We start from the raw sequence: 18331 nt of genomic DNA on the forward strand, positions 1-18331 counted from the left end.
TTAGAGCAAGTATTCATAATTGAAAAATTACCTAAATAAGTATATAGAAAGTAGATAAAGAAAACATGCCAACTATCTAGAAAACTGTCAGTTTATTCTAACATTAATTTGTTCAGACTCAGTTTCCAAAGATAAGCCATACTATGGTAATAAATGAAAATCGAATCTGATTAATTTGGAAGTTTCCCATTTCTAGACAGAAAGTATTACCCAATCTCAAACATTAAGGAAATAATACAAACTACCTGCTCTTAATGGAGTATAGTATGGCTACTTTACATGGTCTATCAAGTCTAAAATACTTTTTAAAGTTTGAGCTGGGGGCTATCCCAGAACTCAGATAGTTCAAGAAAGTGAAAGCAGAAGATGGTTTTGTGAGTACTAGGTGAAAACTTGAAATATCTGTCAATATTTGAAATGTTCTTTCATTTAATAGATTTAACTGTACCTTTGGTTTTTGGTTCTTTTAGGCAACATTAGCAAGTATAGATGCTGAGCTTCAGAAACTTAAGGAAATGACCAACCACCAGAAAAAACGAGCAGCTGAGATGATGGCATCTTTATTAAAAGACCTTGCAGAAATAGGAATTGCTGTAGGAAATAATGATGTAAAGGTAAATACAATACCCAAATATAATTGTGTGTATACAATTCATACTTTTGTTTACTACTTATTTTTTACAAAGTTCTTTTCATACCAATTATCTCATCCACACAATAGTCATGTGTAGTAGATGGTATTAACTTCATTTTAAATAGATGAGAAAAGAAGAAGAGAATAAGGGGTACTCAATAGACATCGTAAGTAGCATTTATTTGGACCGCGTGTTTGGTTCTTTACTAAGTAAAGATTTTTGCACTTAGAAATTATGTTAATAAATTACCATACATGAAAGTATATAATTGGAGCAACAGTGAAGATTAGTTCGGGGAGTAAACTCATAAATGAATTGGCCTGTTGTTGCTTTAAGTGTTGAAAAAGATAAAAGATGAGCACTACTAATTAGTTCTTTTTTTTTTTTTTTATGAAAAATTTCAAATACATAGCAGAAGAGAGGATAATATCATGACACCTCAGTTATCACTTGTCAAAATTTTGCCACACTTATTTATCTGTGACTTTTTTCTAGTAATCTTTTTCAGGGTATTAATATTGGTTATATTAGCACTAGGCATGTGGTAAAAAATTTTAATTATCTGGTAGATTTTAAAACGTAGACCAAAAAAGCAAACTAAGACTCAACTGCAAAAACATGCAACATAAAAGATTTATATGTTGTAGTAGGTATTTGTTAGGACTTTACCTTTTTGATTAATGCAGAATTATAGTAACAAAGAACAAACTTATACTTGGGTTTATGGTGAGAGCCTACTAAGAAGCCCAGTTTAACAAGAGTTGGAAATGAAATAAAAGTTTTCAATATGGAGCACCCATTCCTTCTGTCAGTTGTTATTCAAAGCTGCTGTTTGTTGATAGAGGCAAGGATTCTTGTAATCATTCTCCAAATACTACATCATTTCTTAACGTTGGTTCACTTTGTTGAAACGAAGGAAAATTGGTATTGTTAAATACTGAATGACCTGCTCTCTCTTAACCATCTGTCTGAATAGTCTGCCCTGTGCTGTTCATGGTGAAGTCATGTGAGATGTTACAGCTGTGTGGGAATCTTCTGGGATGGAAAAATAGATTTACTTCGTATCACTGAACACTAGAAAGGTGGTGTTCAAAATTTTCTTTTCAGACTTGCAAGTTCTTTTTAGAAAAATCTTTCTATTTCATGTTCAAATAATCTTAAGTGAAAAAGTGGTAAAGATGGAGAAAATAAAGAGTGCAGAAATGGCTTATGTTTAGTGGCAGAGCAGGTTCCCTGACTCCTACACTGCTTTTTTCACTGTACTGTTATAGCTTTTGAAAACAAGTCAGCCTTGCAATTAGGTTCTTTAAAAAAAGAAAATCTACGGATCCTCAATATTTTGGTCATTTTCACATAATTATTTTCCTGTTAACATCATCAGTAAGCACTACTTGAGCTCCGCTCAACTTGTTTTATATTTTTTTACATTACGGTTCACTCTTTGTGTTGTACAGTTCTATGGATTTGACAAATGCATAATATAAGTGCACGATTACAGTGTCATAGAATAGTTTCACCTCCCTAACACATCCCTTGTGCTTTGCCTATTCATCCCTCTCGCAAACCTTTAGCAACCACTGATCTTTTTACTATTTCTATAGTTTTGCCTTTTCCAAAATGTCATATAGTTGAAATCATATAGTATGTGGCCTTTTCAAACTGGCTTCTTTCAGTTAGGAATGTGCATTTAAGATTCTTTCATGTCTTTTTGTGGTTTGATAGCTTATTTTTTTTATCACTGAATTACTCCATTGTATGGTACTTTGTTTATCCGTTCACCTGTTGAGGGATATCTTTGTTACTTCTAGTTTTTACAGTTATAAATATTCATATGCAAGCTTTTCTGTGAACATAAGTTTTCAATTCAATTGGATAAAAATATCTAGAAGCATCATTGCTAGATTGTATGTTAAGACTATTAACTTTGTAAGAACCTCCCAAACCGTCTTCCAAATTGGCTATAGCATTTTGCATTCCCACCAGCAATGAGTGAGAGTTGCTGTTACTCCACATTACCAGTGTTTGGTGTCATCAGTTTTTTGGTTTGAGCTATTCTAATAGATGTGTATGGTGTCTTTTGCAGGGCGGAAGTTTTTAATTTTAACACAAGTTCAATTTATCAGTTTTTCTCTTTCATGGATTGTGTTTTTGGTGTTGTATCAAAAAACTCATCTCCAAACCCCAGGTCATCTAGATTCTCTCCTGTTATCTTCGAGAATTTTTTTAGTTTTCATTTATGTTTAGGTCTGTGATCCATTTGGAGCTACTTTTTCTGAAAGGTATAAAGTCTCAGGATTCATTGTTTGACATGTGGATGGCCAATTGTTCCAGCACAAATTGTTTAAAAGACTATTCTTTCTCCACTGAGTTGCCTTTGCCCCTTTGTCTGAGATAAATTGATTGTATTTATGTGCCTCTATTCCTGGGCTTTCTATTCTGTTCCAATGACCTGTTTGTCTGTTCTTTTGCTGGTACCACACCATCTTGATTACTAGTAAGTCTTGGAGTTGGCTAGTGTCAGTCTTTCAACTTTCCTCTTGTTAAGTGTTGTGTTGGCTCTTCAGGGTCTTTTGCCTTTTTATATGAACTTTAGAGTTGTCTATATTTACAAAATAACTTGCTGAGATTTTGCTTGAGATTATATTAAATCTATAGATCAAGTTGGGAAGAACTGACATCTTACCAATATGGAGTCTTCCTATCCATGAATATGGAATATATCCATTTATTTAGTTTTTCTTTGATTTTTTTCAGTGTTTTATAGTTTCTTTATATAGATCTTATAAGTATTATGTTACATTTATACCTAAGTACTCGTTTTTTCTTTTTGTTGCTAATATAAATGGCACTGTCTTTTTAATTTCAAATTCCACTTGTTCATTGCTGGTAAATAGGAAAGTGGTTGACTTTTGTATGTTAACCTGGTATCCTGTGATGTTACTATAATGGACTATTAGTTCCAGGAGTTTTTTTTAACAATTATGTCATCTGCAAACAAAGACAGTTTTATTTCTTCCTTCTCAAGCTCCACTTAATTTTGACACTGATTATTATATTGGAATTTTATAATGAAACCCATGAAAGTTAAGGAATGTGTACAGTGATCACAGTCCCTCCTTGATGAGCTTAAAAGTCATTCTTTCCCTTGGGGGCGGGCCCCGTGGCTTAGCGGTTAAGTGCGCGTGCTCCGCTACTGGCGGCCCGGGTTCGGATCCCGGGCGCGCACTGATGCACCGCTTGTCCAGCCATGCTGAGGCAGCGTCCCACATACAGCAGCTAGAAGGATGTGCAACTATGACGTACAACTATCTACTGGGACTTTGGGGGAGAAAAAAGGAGGAGGATTGGCAATAGATGTTAGCTCAGAGCCGGTCTTTCTCAGCAAAAAGAGGAGGATTGGCATGGATGTTAGCTCAGGGCTGATCTTCCTCACCAAAAAAAAAAAAAGTCATTCTTTCCCTACCACCTAAACGTCATTATTTGTTATGTTTTAAACTGGACTTACACATGATTAACAGTGAATTTACTACAGAAGGCCTATGAAAAGGAAATCCTTTTTTTTCGGTTTACATTTTTTTTTTCTTGTAGGCATGTATTAACATTAAGTTTTAGAAAGTAAAGGAGACAAAAATTAAGGTCTGTTTTACTTGCCCTTTATTAAAAACAATATTTAGTAAAAGAAAAATTCCAGACTTCCTATGAATATTGAGCACATATTTAATTTTGTTGTAAGATTTTAGAGTCTTAATTGGGTAAACACACTGAACATTTTTGTCTTGAATTTTTTATTTCACTTTTTTCTCACAGCAGCCTGAGGGAACTGGGATGATAGATGAAGAGTTCACTGTTGCAAGGCTCTACATTAGCAAAATGAAGTCAGAAGTAAAAACGATGGTAAAACGCTGCAAACAGTTAGAAAGCACACAAACTGAGAGCAACAAAAAAATGGAAGAAAATGAAAAGGAGTTAGCAGCATGCCAGCTTCGCATCTCTCAAGTATGTATTATAGAACAAAGTTTCTTCATTTTTTGAACAGCCACATATAACTTTTATTATTGTAAAGGTTTTAAGGAAAATGAACTTCCATGGGTTATTTTGAGTTAAGTAACAAGGTTAATTTGATCAATTTTTCCTAGTCTAGCTGTAGTATAATAACATGATTTAATTGAATTGTTTGCTAACATGTATATGTTATGTATAGAAATTTAGTAGAAAGATGTGACTGATGTGACTGTTGAAGAATCTAGAAGAATTCCGTGGTGGACAAAACTGCAGGGCCACTTTTCTGGCTTTGGCAGTGGTAAATGGATGAGGTCATTCACCAAGATAGGAATTGTAGGAGGGAAGAGGGTAACATCGGATGGCGATAACAATAAGAATATTATCTCATTTTAGCCTTCAGTGCCTTAGTTTTGCAAGTGTTATAAGCTATACAGCTGACCATTTCATCGATTAAATGCATTGCCATTGCAAAATCTGGCCTCTGAACATTTTAGGTTTAAATATATTCTCCTTTAAATGTATTGAATGTTTAGATATATCAATAAAACTTGCTTACTTTCAAGTATTCGTAACAACAAAATGTGTGCTTGAGAATTTTTTCCACTTCATATCGGTATATTTTTCCCAAAAGCATGAAGCCAAAATCAAGTCATTGACTGAATACCTTCAAAATGTGGAGCAAAAGAAAAGACAGCTGGAGGAATCTGTGGATTCGCTCAGTGAAGAACTAGTCCAGCTTCGAGCACAAGGTATTAGCTTCCAATTATTTATGAGTTATATCTACATTAATTCATTCTTTAGTATAATTGAAGTAAACTTATATTCACCCTGATAGAGAATAGTAGGAATACAGATAGCTTGGAATAGTAAACAAATATTTAATGTGGCTTTGAAACATTTTTGAAATTGTGTTTGAATATGGAAGTGGCCTATCTGGGAATTGCCCACAAAGTTATGAAGTTGTGTGATTATGTATATATATGAATGTCGACATAGAGGACTTTTAGAACGCTATCTCATTTCGCTACCATTGCCCTAACCCATCTATTCCGGGATTAGGCAGGGAAAATAAGGGAAACTCCAATGTCAACACAAAGGGTATAACTAAGTGTGCTAGTCAACATGTCACTGAGCTTGGAGAGCAAGATTTACTATGTGGTATTTGGGTAATTTAAAGTGAAGTACTGCTAAGGAACATAACCCTCATAAAACCCATTTGCTCCTTGGTTTATATGAAGAACTTGAAGGTTTATTTCCTCTCTTCTGTTTTCTCTCCCTACACCAACAGAGAAGGTCCATGAAATGGAAAAGGAGCACTTAAATAAGGTTCAGACTGCAAATGAAGTTAAGGCAAGTGTGATGTAACATTGGATTCTAATGGCTTTAATCACATCTTTATTAATCTTGATTAGTCTGACTTAACATCTTTTTCCCCCCAATAATTTTAGCAAGCTGTTGAACAACAGATCCAAAGCCATAGAGAAACTCATCAAAAACAAATTAGTAGTTTGAGAGATGAAGTTGAGGCAAAAGAAAAACTTATTACTGATCTTCAAGAGTAAGTATACTTTTCTTTCCTCTAAGATATTAGAAACGAACTGAAAAGGGTTGACTCTTTATTTTTATTTATTTATTTATTTTTGTGTGGGGAAGATCAGCCCTGAGCTAACATCCATGCTAATCCTCTTTTTGCTGAGGAAGACCGGCTCTGAGCTAACATCTATTGCCAATCCTCCTTTTTTCCCCCAAAGCCCCAGTAAATAGTCTTATGTCATAGTTGCACATCCTTCTAGTTGCTGTATGTGGGACGCAGCCTCAGCATGGCCAGAGAAGTGGTGCATCGGTGCATGCCCGGGATCCGAACCCGGGCTGCCGGTAGTGGATCGCGTGCACTTAACCGCTAAGCCACGGGGCCGGCCCGAGGTTGACTCTTTAGACAAGAGAAAATAATAGGCTACTGGTGGACAATATATCCTATTAGAAACCTGCATTTTTTTTATTGAAATTATAATTTTTTTACTTAAAAAATAAAGCATTTTTTCATTTATAACTTCTAAGTTTCAGATGAAATTTTTGAAAATTTTTCTTAGATCTTTGATGTTAACCAATCAATACAAGGAAAAAAATCCCAACTTCAACTGTTATTGCAAATAGACACCATAGTCTCCTCCAAATCATTTCCTTAACTTCCTTTTTAAAAATATTCTTAACTGAGAAAAACTTTATTGGAAATTGTCAGTTTTAATATTTTTTTTAGATAGAAATTGTTGTCTTAGTTTATCCAGAAAACATTTTTCCCTTCTTCCGTATCATATGCGTATTGCATAAAATTTATAGAAATTGGAGGACTGCAACTAAATCATGATTTGATTAGGAAGCAGAGGAGCATAATAAAAAATGATGACAAAGTTTGTGACACGGGCCTTATGATTAATACCTAATGGATTTAGGGACAAGGATTCAGGGAGATGAAAGATATAGAAGAATAAAACCATGGTTTCAAGCCAAAATATGAAAAAATATTGTATGGCTGAAAGTAGCCAGGGCCTCTTCCTTTCTCCCGCTGTGTGGAACAGGATAACAAAGGAGGTAGGCCCTGGGTATTCGAATGGTGAGATTATAGAATCTAAGAGTTTGAAAAATTTTAACGACAGACAACATTCAGAGAACGATAAGGTTGATATTATGTTATGTTTTTTTTCTTTTGTCAGCCAAAACCAGAAAATGATGTTGGAGCAGGAACGTCTGAGAGTAGAACATGAGAAGTTGAAAGCTACAGATCAGGAAAAGAGCAGAAAACTACATGAACTTACGTGAGTGAATGTTTTAATTCAAGTTTAAAATTAAAAACTAAATTAGAGGATTGCAGGCATTACTGTCAGATATATCCAGTAGATACATTTTTCACTTTGTACAGGCTAAAGTGTGTTTTTCTTAAACCCTCTGAGATGGTTTGATTTGTACCTAAAAACTTACAATATATTCTTATACTTTAGTGAAAGCAGCTCTTATATTTCAGTGATGGTCAAGATTCAGATTCCTGTTTATCAACCTGCTTCCTGTTTCTGTGCTACCATATTACCTCAAGATCCAGCATAAAAATAAACTTAAAACATGACATTAAATAATTTGGAAGATTTCAGGATCTGCCACAAAAACTGAATTTTTGTTAAATTTGATCTTGCATAAAAGAACAGTATTATTTTAGGCTTGCCTTTTAAACACAGGCTTTCAGCATTTACTTTTTCTGGTTTACTAAGTATAGTCAATACTCAGTTTTCTAGAGTCTGAGTAGGTAGAAAACTCGTGATTTTAATTTTTCACATACCTTGAATTTATGACGGATAATTTGTAAATGAACTAATAGCAGTTAGGATGGACACACCATCAGGACCAGGTCATAGTTGATTTTGTAAAGATTCTGCTGAATCTCACCCATAATTTTGTTTAGAATAATTTTAATGTAAAATATATTCGTTTGCAATAATCTCTAATTCCCAGTTAACCAGAATTATTTTGGGTAAACAGCAGCATGCTGTATGTGGCATATTCTAAAATATAAATAAGAACCAGTCCTTATTCTTTGAATTCTGCCACGTTTTATCTCTTCCATTTCTTTATGAGAAATTTTTTTCTTTTTATTTTTTTCCCCCCAAAGCCGCAGTAGATAGTTGTATGTCATAACTGCACATCCTTCTAGTTGCTGTATGTGGGACGCGGCCTCAGCATGGCTGGAGAAGCGGTGCGTCGGTGCGTGCCCAGGATCAAACCCCAGGCCGCCAGCGGTGGAGCGCGCGCACTTAACCGCTAAGCCACGGGGCGGGCCCGAGAAATTTTTTTATAATGAACTAGAGATTTAGAAGGAGATTATAAGGCATACAAAAATTTCTTGAAAGACACAACATCGGTAAACTTTTAAAAAAAATCAATGTTTTTCATTTATTTGAATTTAAAAATTGATCCTTTCAGATAAAAAATATTTGATTCAACTCTTGTGCTAAGTAAAACTAGAATTTTATGGGATCAAAGGTGAAAATATATGTATATTCTTCCACTGTTTAGGGTTATGCAAGATAGACGAGAACAAGCAAGACAAGACTTGAAGGGTTTGGAGGAGACAGTGGTAAGAAAACTTGAAAATAAATAGGATTGGGGAATATTTAATGGGTTTTCCTCCTTGGTTATACTAAATTTGAAGTCTGAATTCCAAAAATACTGCTGCTGTTAATTCTAGGCAAAAGAACTGCAGACTTTACACAACCTGCGGAAGCTCTTTGTTCAGGACCTGGCCACCAGAGTTAAAAAGGTAATAAAGCTATACAGAGGTGGGTGTTTATATAAATGGTACTCACTGTGTGTAATTCTTTGTGTTTATAAGTGAAATAATTGGACAATGTCATAATAATTTTTGTGTAGTTAGGCTTGCATGTTTTGGTCTTTAAGTTTTTTCATAGTATTCGTCACCCTTCTTTTCTTAGAGTGCTGAAATCGATTCTGATGACACTGGAGGCAGTGCTGCTCAAAAGCAAAAAATCTCATTTCTTGAAAATAATCTTGAACAGCTCACTAAAGTGCACAAACAGGTAATAAAAAGTATATTTTGTGGTAACTGTAGCATTGTAAGAATAAAAAATTGAGGCATGGCAAGTATTTGAATCTTTCAGAGTCCTAAGGAATTTTCATACCCTGAGCCATTCCATTATTTTATCAAGCAATTATATATAGAAATCACTAGCAATTTTTAGGGGAGATAATATTTTTAACAACCCTTTTGTCAGTAGAGGCCGATGAAAACATGTATTCTTATTTCCTTTCTAGGATTTCAGATCTGTCAGTTTTCTTAATTTATTCATGGTAATTTTGAAGTCTCTGGTAGACAAGTCTTTGCAGTTAAAGTATCATTTTTTTACGTCTTTTTACATTTAATGCCCTGAGTGTGAAATATGTCATGAGGCAGTTCATATTTTTTACAAAGGAATGCTTATTGTGGGTTTTTTTTGCTTATTATTATGGCTTGATAAATGATTTAATTACTTAGGAAAAAAGTTCCATGGCACATTCAATTGTATACCTTTGTTATTGTAAACTTGATGTTTGTACTAGAGTAAAGTTAAAGAAATTTTAGACTTGATTGCTTTCAACACTTTGGAAGGGGCTTGCTAAATTTTTGTTTACTTGTGAGTCTTACTGTGTCTAAAAGTATATTCATTTCCACCAGATTAGTATCTTACTGAAGAAACCTAACACTGTGTTATAACTTATTGTTATTGCCTAGTGGAGGGAAAGAACAATCTCCCTCCAAACAAAAAAAATTTTTAATGAAATTTCATCTTTGTGAGAAATATCTGTGTGTGACATGTATGGATATATATATTCCTTGCATGTTGCTGCCTAAATTAAATTAGCTAAATGGAAAACCTTGATATAAAATATAGTTTTACTTCTTTTCTAAAGAAAAATTATAAAACATTCATACTTTCTCAAATCATCTAGTTAAAGCTAGAATCCTTATTTTCTTTACGTGCTTTTAGTTGGTACGTGATAATGCAGATCTTCGCTGTGAACTTCCTAAGTTGGAAAAGCGACTTAGAGCTACAGCTGAGAGAGTGAAAGCTTTGGAGTCGGCACTGAAAGAAGCCAAAGAAAATGCATCTCGTGATCGCAAACGCTATCAGCAAGAAGTGGATCGTATAAAGGAAGCAGTCAGGTCAAAGAATATGGCCAGAAGAGGGCATTCTGCACAAATTGGTTAGTAGGACACATTAAAATCTTTAAATCTTGCTTGGTTTGAATGTTTTCATTTACTTGAAAACACAATCTGATTCATTGATTTTTGTGTTGTGGTGGTGGTGGTATTTGTCGATCCTTAGTTTCTAACTTACCCAAGAGTGGCATTGTTGGGGAAAGAAGAATGAAGCTGAGGAATAACCACATTAACAGGACAAGAAGATAAATAAGCAAGAAAGGTCAGGGGTGGGAGAACTATGTAGAGCATTGTTACTAAAGCAAAGAGAACTGCAAGAAAATAAGTCATCAGCAATATTTCATGCTTCAGAGTAATCATTGATATAGGATAAGGTTTTTAAGAGGTTAAGGATTGTATAGGTCCTGGAAAAAAGGATGTAACTGAGAAGAAAAAAAAGAGATAGAGGAATTTGCTGAGAAACAAAAAAGCAAAGAAAAACAAACATTTGGGAATTTGTTGTAAATGAAAAAGAGAGACCTAAAAAGTCATTGCAGTCGTATGTTAAGATTTATTCTAAAGTCAGTTTTTGTTTTGCATATTAGCTAAACCTATTCGTCCTGGGCAACATCCAGCAGCTTCTCCAACTCATCCAAGTGCAATTCGTGGAGGAGGTGCATTTGTCCAGAACAGCCAGCCAGTGGCAGTGCGAGGTGGAGGCGGCAAACAAGTGTAAGCGTCACACATCACCCACAGGTTTGTAGTTGATATCTGGCTTTTGATCGTTGCCATAAATGGAAATGTTTAGCCATTGGTTGCTAAACACTTTTTTGGAATCTCATATCAGTGTCATGTTTTGTTTTTAATGGATATAATTGTAAAAGTAACTTGGCAGAATTTCTTCTAGTCTTTTTTCATAGTTCAGATCATACTATGTATTCAAATTTGTGTTTGTATTGTTTTTAACCTAACATATCAGATCATTTTTAAAAGCTCTTAGTATTCTAATGGATATACCATGGTTTATAACTATTCCCTTTTACTGGATATGTAATTAAGCATGTTAATTTTTTCCATACTTGAAATTTTCCGAAATTGAAATTTGCATATATGAAATTTGAAGTCTGAAACATCTTTTTATACCCCTCCCCTTTTAGATTATTTCCAGAAGATTCCCAGAAGTGGAATTACAAGAAAATGGGAACATTTTTAAGGCTCTTGATAGATATTAATACACTGCTCTCCAGAAAGACTGCACGAAATTGCTTATTAGCCAAGGATACAGTCAATTTTGTTGCATCTTTGCCAGCACTGAGTATTAATAGTTTTTAAGCTTCTAATATAATAGGCCAAAATAAGCATCTCATTGATTTATTAATGAAGTTGGGGGTTTTTTTTCATATATTTATTGGGTCACTGGTGTTTCCTTTTTTCATGTCCTTCATTTACCTATTGTGAGTGACTTTTCTAACAGATTTATGAGTTCTTTATTTATTTTTAATTATACAGGTAATATCTGTTCATTGTAGGAAGATAAAAAAATATCGCAAAGTAGAAGATAAATGTCCTCCAGAGATACCACCCAATATATTGTATCTTTGTAGAGCATTCTTTACATATTATAACTTCTAAATTAAAAAGTTTAAACTATTGGTAAATATTCTAACAACCTACTACCCCTATTCTACAGCATATGCTACTTTTGTAGCCTGCTTTTTTTGTTGTTGTTTTTTGAGGAATGTTGGCCCTGAGCTAATATCTGTTGCCAGTCTTCCTCCTTTTTTCATTTTTTTCTCCCCAAAGCCCCAGTAGATAGTTGTATGTCATAGTTGCACATCTTCTAGTTGCTCTGTGTGGGATGCCGCCTCAGCATGGCTTGATGAGTGGTGCCTAGGGCTGCACCCAAGATCTGAACCGGTGAAAGCTGGGCCGCCGAAGCAGAGTGCACGAACCCAACCGCTGTGCCGCTGGGCCGGCCCAGTAGCCTACTTTTTTAACTTAGCAGTATAGCCTGAACATTTTCTTCTATAACATGATGGATTAGTTAATAGCTGCCTGTTGTTTCATCATATGGCAGGAATTCATATTTTAATTTTTTGGAAGTCTCAGATGTGTATGTGTATTCTTTGAAAATTAAAAATGCTAGACAATTATGATATGGTTAACTGTTGTTTCTGACAAACATTAAAGCCAGTTTATTTTATTCTTGTTTTTACTTTGACATGTTTGTTTTTACTTTGCATTTTGCATAACATTGTCTCTCAATTTGCATAGAGAATTAAGCAGTATTCTGAAGAATTCACATTTCTAACAATTTAAAATATTTTTTTGTCCACGTAGTGTAGGATTTAAAAGAGAGTGATACCTGAAATTTATATAATGTTATAAACCAGTGTTACCTCAATAAAGAAAAAAAGAGAGAATGATATGGTAAAAAGAGCATGGACTTTGGAGTTCTATCTGAGTTAGAGTCTGGACTTTATACTTTTATGAACTTGAGCAAGTTACTTTTTTATACAATTAATTTCTTTCTCATTTTGACTCCCTTTAAAAGTCTTTAGTGTAAAAATAGATTAGGATTCATGACCTAACTATTTAATGGATCTCTAAAACAATGATTTTCTTTATAGCCACAGTTCATTATCACACCTAACAATATTTTTAATGTTATCTTATACCAGTCCATATTCAGATTTCTCCAGTATATTTTTTTAAGTCCTTTACAGCTGGTTTCTAAACCAGGGTACAATCCAGGACCACTGTTTGCATTTGATTATATCCCTTAAGTCACTTTTAAAAGTCTATAATAAACCCCCCTTTGTAATGACATTGACTTACTGAAGAGACTAGGCCAGCTTTCTTGAGCGTACGCCACCTTCTGGATGTTTTGATTGTTTTTATGTGTAGTTGCCTTGTTCCTCTGTTCAGTGTATGTTGAAAGCATTTATTAGACTCAGCGTAAACATTTTTAACAAGAGTACATGGTGGATAGTATGTGCTTAATATGTGTGACACATCAGTTGACATACAATAGCTAGTTTACCTGCCAATTAGAGATGGCATCTCTTTTCCCCCCTTTGGAGTAGTAACTTTTTGAGCCTCTTTTATTAGTTACATGGAAGTTATTCTTGAGAAATACACAAGATGTCATTACCTGTTACAGAGCGAGTGTTCAGTAAGTGCAAGCTACCTTTTCTGGAAGTGGGAGGTGGGCAAGGGGATTTTCAAAGCATAAACATAGATATAGATAAAAGTTTATCCTTTTTTGGATATTGTCCTCGCATTAAAATTCATATGTAAACTTTGAACACACATCTCATTTGCAGAGAGGATAGACCATGGACTTTGTTAAATATAGCTAGGTTTTAGCTTGAAAGTAAAATGCTGATCCCAGTGTAATGACAGCAGTTTAGAACATGAGGGAGATAAACCCAAAACTAGGTTTTCATGACTTGAAGTGATTATAAAAATGTACTTGTTCACAAGTTTGTTTTATTGCTGGTCCAAAGGATAGAGGTTCTTAATTTTTTAAACTCTTGTATTAATCAGTCTTAAACCATGATTTAGGTATATATGATCTACTTACGTGATAAATTGTTGAAAAATTAAATACTTTGTAAAGAAGGTTTTTATTTATTTTTTTGGTTGTTTGTTTTGGTGAGGAAGATTAGCCCTGAGCTAACATCTGCTGCCAATCCTCCTCTTTTTGCTGAGGAAGATTGGCCCTGAGCTAACATTCATGCCCATGTTCCTCTATATGTGGGACGCCTGCCACAGCACAGCTTGACAAGCAGTGCATAGGTCCACACCGGGGATCTGAACCTGCAAACCCCAGGCCACCGGAGTGGAACATGCGAACCCAACCACTACGCCACTGGGCCAGCCCCGAGAAATTTTTTAATTATTAAGAAAAACATTTCAAAACAGTGGGTTTATTTTTTGGGAAAGGTGACAATGTATTAATAATACTGATACCTTCTGGGCCGGCCCCGTGGCTTTGCGGTTAAGTGCGTGCGCTCCACTGCTGGCGGCCCAGGTTCGGATCCCGGGCACGCACTGACGCACCGCTTCTCCAGCCATGCTGAGGCTGCGTCCCATATACGGCAACTAAAAAGATGTGCAGCTATGACATAAAACTATCTACTGGGGCTTTGGGGAAAAAAAAAAAAAAAGGAGGAGGATTGGCAATGGATGTTAGCTCAGAGCCAGTCTTCCTCAGCAAAAAGAGGAGGATTAGCATGATTGTTAGCTCAGGGCTGATCTTCCTCAAAAAAAAAAAAAAATAATAATAATAATACTGATACCTTTAGTACCGAATTTTACGTGGCTGGTCTTCTAGCTTGCATAATACTTTGAACAGGTTGAGGTTTTCTAAACACATAGGTAAGTAGGCAGTTTAATACAAGCATGTTTCCAGGTAACAGCTGCTGAAATTGCTTATTTCACTGTCACTTTTCCTACCATATGTACCTCTTGTTTATCCCTAGTCCTCCACTCCTCTCCTCCCCCGTCTCCCCCTGCCCGCACAGCTACCATGTATGTAATGGTACCATGTACCATTGCTAGTTAGTGATCTTTGGTTTAGGAATGTCACTGACACTGTCTACTGGATTCCATTTTATTAACCACCTTCTTTTTTTAAAAAAATATAATTCCTACATCAGCTCATTCATAGCTCTCTTGGGGAGAGTAAAAACAAATGCAGGGCTGACGTCTTTTTAAACACTGTACTGCTCATAAACAGCTCTACTTAGGAGGTAAAGAAAAAGAGAAGAAATCAAATCATTTAATGTTGCCATCTTTTTAATTTGGGGGAAAGTGGTCGAAGCTGTTGGCTAAAATGTTTTTAAACTATTGCTATATTTTATTTACTTATTTCATTCTTTTCATGATTGTCCCAAACACATTTTGTTTTATAAGTAAAAATATTTTCTCTCTATGCTTTCTCTCATTTTCAGGTGTTGAAAGTAACTGAAGTATGAAGAGGACATACTATCTAGCAGAGTCATTCAGTGACTGTAACCTCTACCCCTTGGGAACTGTAGAATTATAACTTTTTTTAAATGTATAAATTCTACCGGGCCTGTACAGCTGTTTCCTACCCACTCTTCTTGTAAACTCTGCTGCTTCCCAACACAACTAGTGTGCAATTTTGGTGTCTTAGGAGGGGAAAATGACAGTTTACAACTGTGGCCCTATTTATTACACAGTTTGTCTTTCATGTCTTAAATTTAGTCTTCACTGTGCCAAGCTAACTGTACCATATAGGATTGTGCTTTTTGTACTTGTTTTTGTGTGTGTGTTTTTCTTTAGATCTCGGTTTAAATTACCTAGCTGCTACCGCTTCTTGTTTTTCTTTTCTTATTAAAATGTCTTCCTTACTTTAGAGAAAATGGAACATTTAGATTAAATATCTTAAAATTTACCACTTACAACACTACATGCCCACAAAATATATCAGGTTAGTACTGTACTTTAAAATCCCTTGAAATGATTTCAAAGTTAAAATTACTTGTATCATCTCTGAAGTTTGCTTCTGAAAACTACTGTTTGAGCACTGAAACCTTAAAACTGCCTAAGTGGGCATTTGAGACTGAGCAAGGCTACTTAATTGTTATCTCATGAAATGCCTGTCAATGAATTATCTTGAATAGAAATGTTTTACAATTTCAAAAGCAAATCTCAGTTTAAGAAAGAGAGTTTGAAAAAGGAATTGTATTTCTCTTCTTCCCGATTCTGTAATCAGCATAGATTGGTGGAATGAAAATACCCTGCTTCGTTCTGGTGAGCCTGCTAGAGAATTGGACAGATATTAATTTGTCGTCTTAATATAGTGAAATGAATTAAGATATTATAGGATTAAACATAATTTTATATTGTTAGTACTATATTGGTTGATCTAAATTTATAGACTATGGAAATTGAGAAAAAATGTGGAAGAACAGGACAAATATATGGTGAGTTTATAAATATGCAGGTAAATTTTTGTCTGAAACCCCTAAACCTGCTACACTAAGTCATACACTATAATTTCTTTCTTGTTTAGTCTAGAAATAGTAAATGGTTTGGAAGTCACTAATAATCCTCAAATAAATTATTTTGTTGGCTGTAGCCCATAATATTGTAATTAGTACTAAGTGTACCTGTTTTTGCCACTTCTTCCTCAGATGATTAAACTAAGTCAACAATTTATTTTAGGAAGCTATAAAACTAACAGGGAAAGAGATTTCAACATTTGCTTCATCAATAGGGGGGTGACTGTAACTATGTTAGCAGAAATTTGCAGAGAATGGGGATTTAAGGTTGAAACTTAGAAAGTTCTGTGTTAGGATCTATCTGGCTGGCAGAATTAACTTTTTGAAAAAGTTTTATACACAGATATTTGTATTAAATTTGGAGCCATAGTCAGAAGACTCAGATCATAATTGGCTTATTTTTCTATTTCCTTAACTATTGTAATTTCCACTTTTATAATAATTTTCATTTAAAAGATAAATTTATTTATTTATTTTTTTAACAGTCAACAATCCTTGCTGTCGTAGTCTGCAACCTTTAAAATGATTGTGTTGCCTTTAAGATTGATCAAAAGAAACACTCCGTAAATTGAGATGAAACCTTGGTGCAGCAAGATTGAAGTAATGCAGTTAACTAAAAAAAAAAAGTGCTACAGCCTGTTTATGCTGACAGTTTTCTAAATGGAGAAATATTTGGCTGCATTCACATAGACATTTGTATTTTGTTTTCAAATGAAAACTTGCTTCTTTGGCAATATTCATAAATGAGGCAGAATTTTTTTTCTCTTTTGTCTGAATATGGTCATTCATTCTTGTAAGATGTATCACGGGTATTGGTGCTGTGTAACAATGAATGGTTCAGAATATACAATTTAAGGTTTTTGAAAATATCTCAGTGGTTCTTTTCTATTTATAATTTCAAACTTTCACGAAGTGTACAAAGAATTTCATAAATTTGTTTTCAGTGAACTGCTCTTTTTGCTATGGTAGGTCATTAAACAGCATTTACTCTGACAAATGAAAATTTCTGATCATCTAGAACACTGACACTTATTTCAATTTGCAGTGTCTTTTTTGACTGACTACATTAACGTTCCTCTGAATGGTATTGATAAATGGTTCAGGAGAGAAACTCAATGAAATGAAAGGGTAATATTTATTCATGGTGATCAATTAAATTATTTGCCTAACTTAAGAAAACTACTGTGCGTTACTCTCAATTTGACATGAGGTGATAGAAAAGAGCCTGAGTCTACCTGTGGAATATGTTGGTTCATTTTCAGTGCTTGAAAATACATTCAAAGATAATTGGTTTGGGAAGACGCCATATAATTTTTAAGTTAACCTGCATGCTGTAAATGTGTTTTATGTTTAAATAAAAAGGAAAATTTTTTTGAAATGTAATGACTTTCTTAAAACTTATTCAATGGAGCATTAGACGGATTTTCTATGACTAAGTGGCATTCTGTCTTGACAGAGTAGTGACCAATGTGTCATTATATTCATATATATATTGTTTCCTAATGTGTTGCCTACTCTTTGGACAGCAGGTATTAAATATGTAGGCTGAAGAATTAAGAGCTAGAAGTGAATTGTCAGTGTCACCTGTGTCACTGTAGTGTAGTCTCCATGGTTCTGTTCAGTTGAGCCTGATTGTTTTATTAACCGGTATAAGAAGTGTTCAAGTTTGTTTTTCACGGCTTCCTCAATGGTCATTCAAGGCTAGCTGGAAAAAACTAAAGAAAGACTCTACCTAAATTATAGTGGTGATTGGCTTTTTCTGTTTATCTTTTTAAATTATTTATTAAGGGAAAAATTTACTCATATATAAAAGCAGAGTAAATAATGAAGCTCCAAGTTCCTATTACTCAGTTTTTACAATTATCAGCTCATGGCTAATCTTGTTTCATCCATAACCCCATTCATGTGTTCCCTCTATATTATTTTGAAGCAATTCCAGACATATGCTTTTATCCATAAATATTTTCATTATGTAT

General features: G+C 34.4%; 1 protein-coding gene across 1 annotated transcript in view; it reads left to right on the plus strand.

Moving 5' to 3' along the window:
• The window catches only part of KIF5B (kinesin family member 5B), a 47218-nt gene extending 29480 nt beyond the window's left edge, over positions 1 to 17738 (plus strand). The window contains exons 15-26 of the mRNA XM_004425248.3: positions 471 to 614; positions 4443 to 4631; positions 5269 to 5386; positions 5926 to 5987; positions 6086 to 6195; positions 7349 to 7450; positions 8700 to 8760; positions 8872 to 8943; positions 9116 to 9220; positions 10169 to 10385; positions 10926 to 11076; positions 15279 to 17738. Of these exons, the coding sequence (XP_004425305.1) occupies positions 471 to 614; positions 4443 to 4631; positions 5269 to 5386; positions 5926 to 5987; positions 6086 to 6195; positions 7349 to 7450; positions 8700 to 8760; positions 8872 to 8943; positions 9116 to 9220; positions 10169 to 10385; positions 10926 to 11056 (1311 nt within the window). The 3' untranslated portion in view covers positions 11057 to 11076; positions 15279 to 17738. The remainder of the gene's footprint in view (positions 1 to 470; positions 615 to 4442; positions 4632 to 5268; positions 5387 to 5925; positions 5988 to 6085; positions 6196 to 7348; positions 7451 to 8699; positions 8761 to 8871; positions 8944 to 9115; positions 9221 to 10168; positions 10386 to 10925; positions 11077 to 15278) is intronic.
• The last annotated feature ends 593 nt before the right edge of the window (positions 17739 to 18331 follow it).

This window comes from Ceratotherium simum, chromosome 32 (genome assembly GCF_057802395.1).
Source record: "Ceratotherium simum simum isolate JZ-2026a chromosome 32, ASM5780239v1, whole genome shotgun sequence".
In the NCBI taxonomy this organism is placed as follows: Eukaryota; Metazoa; Chordata; class Mammalia; order Perissodactyla; family Rhinocerotidae; genus Ceratotherium; species Ceratotherium simum.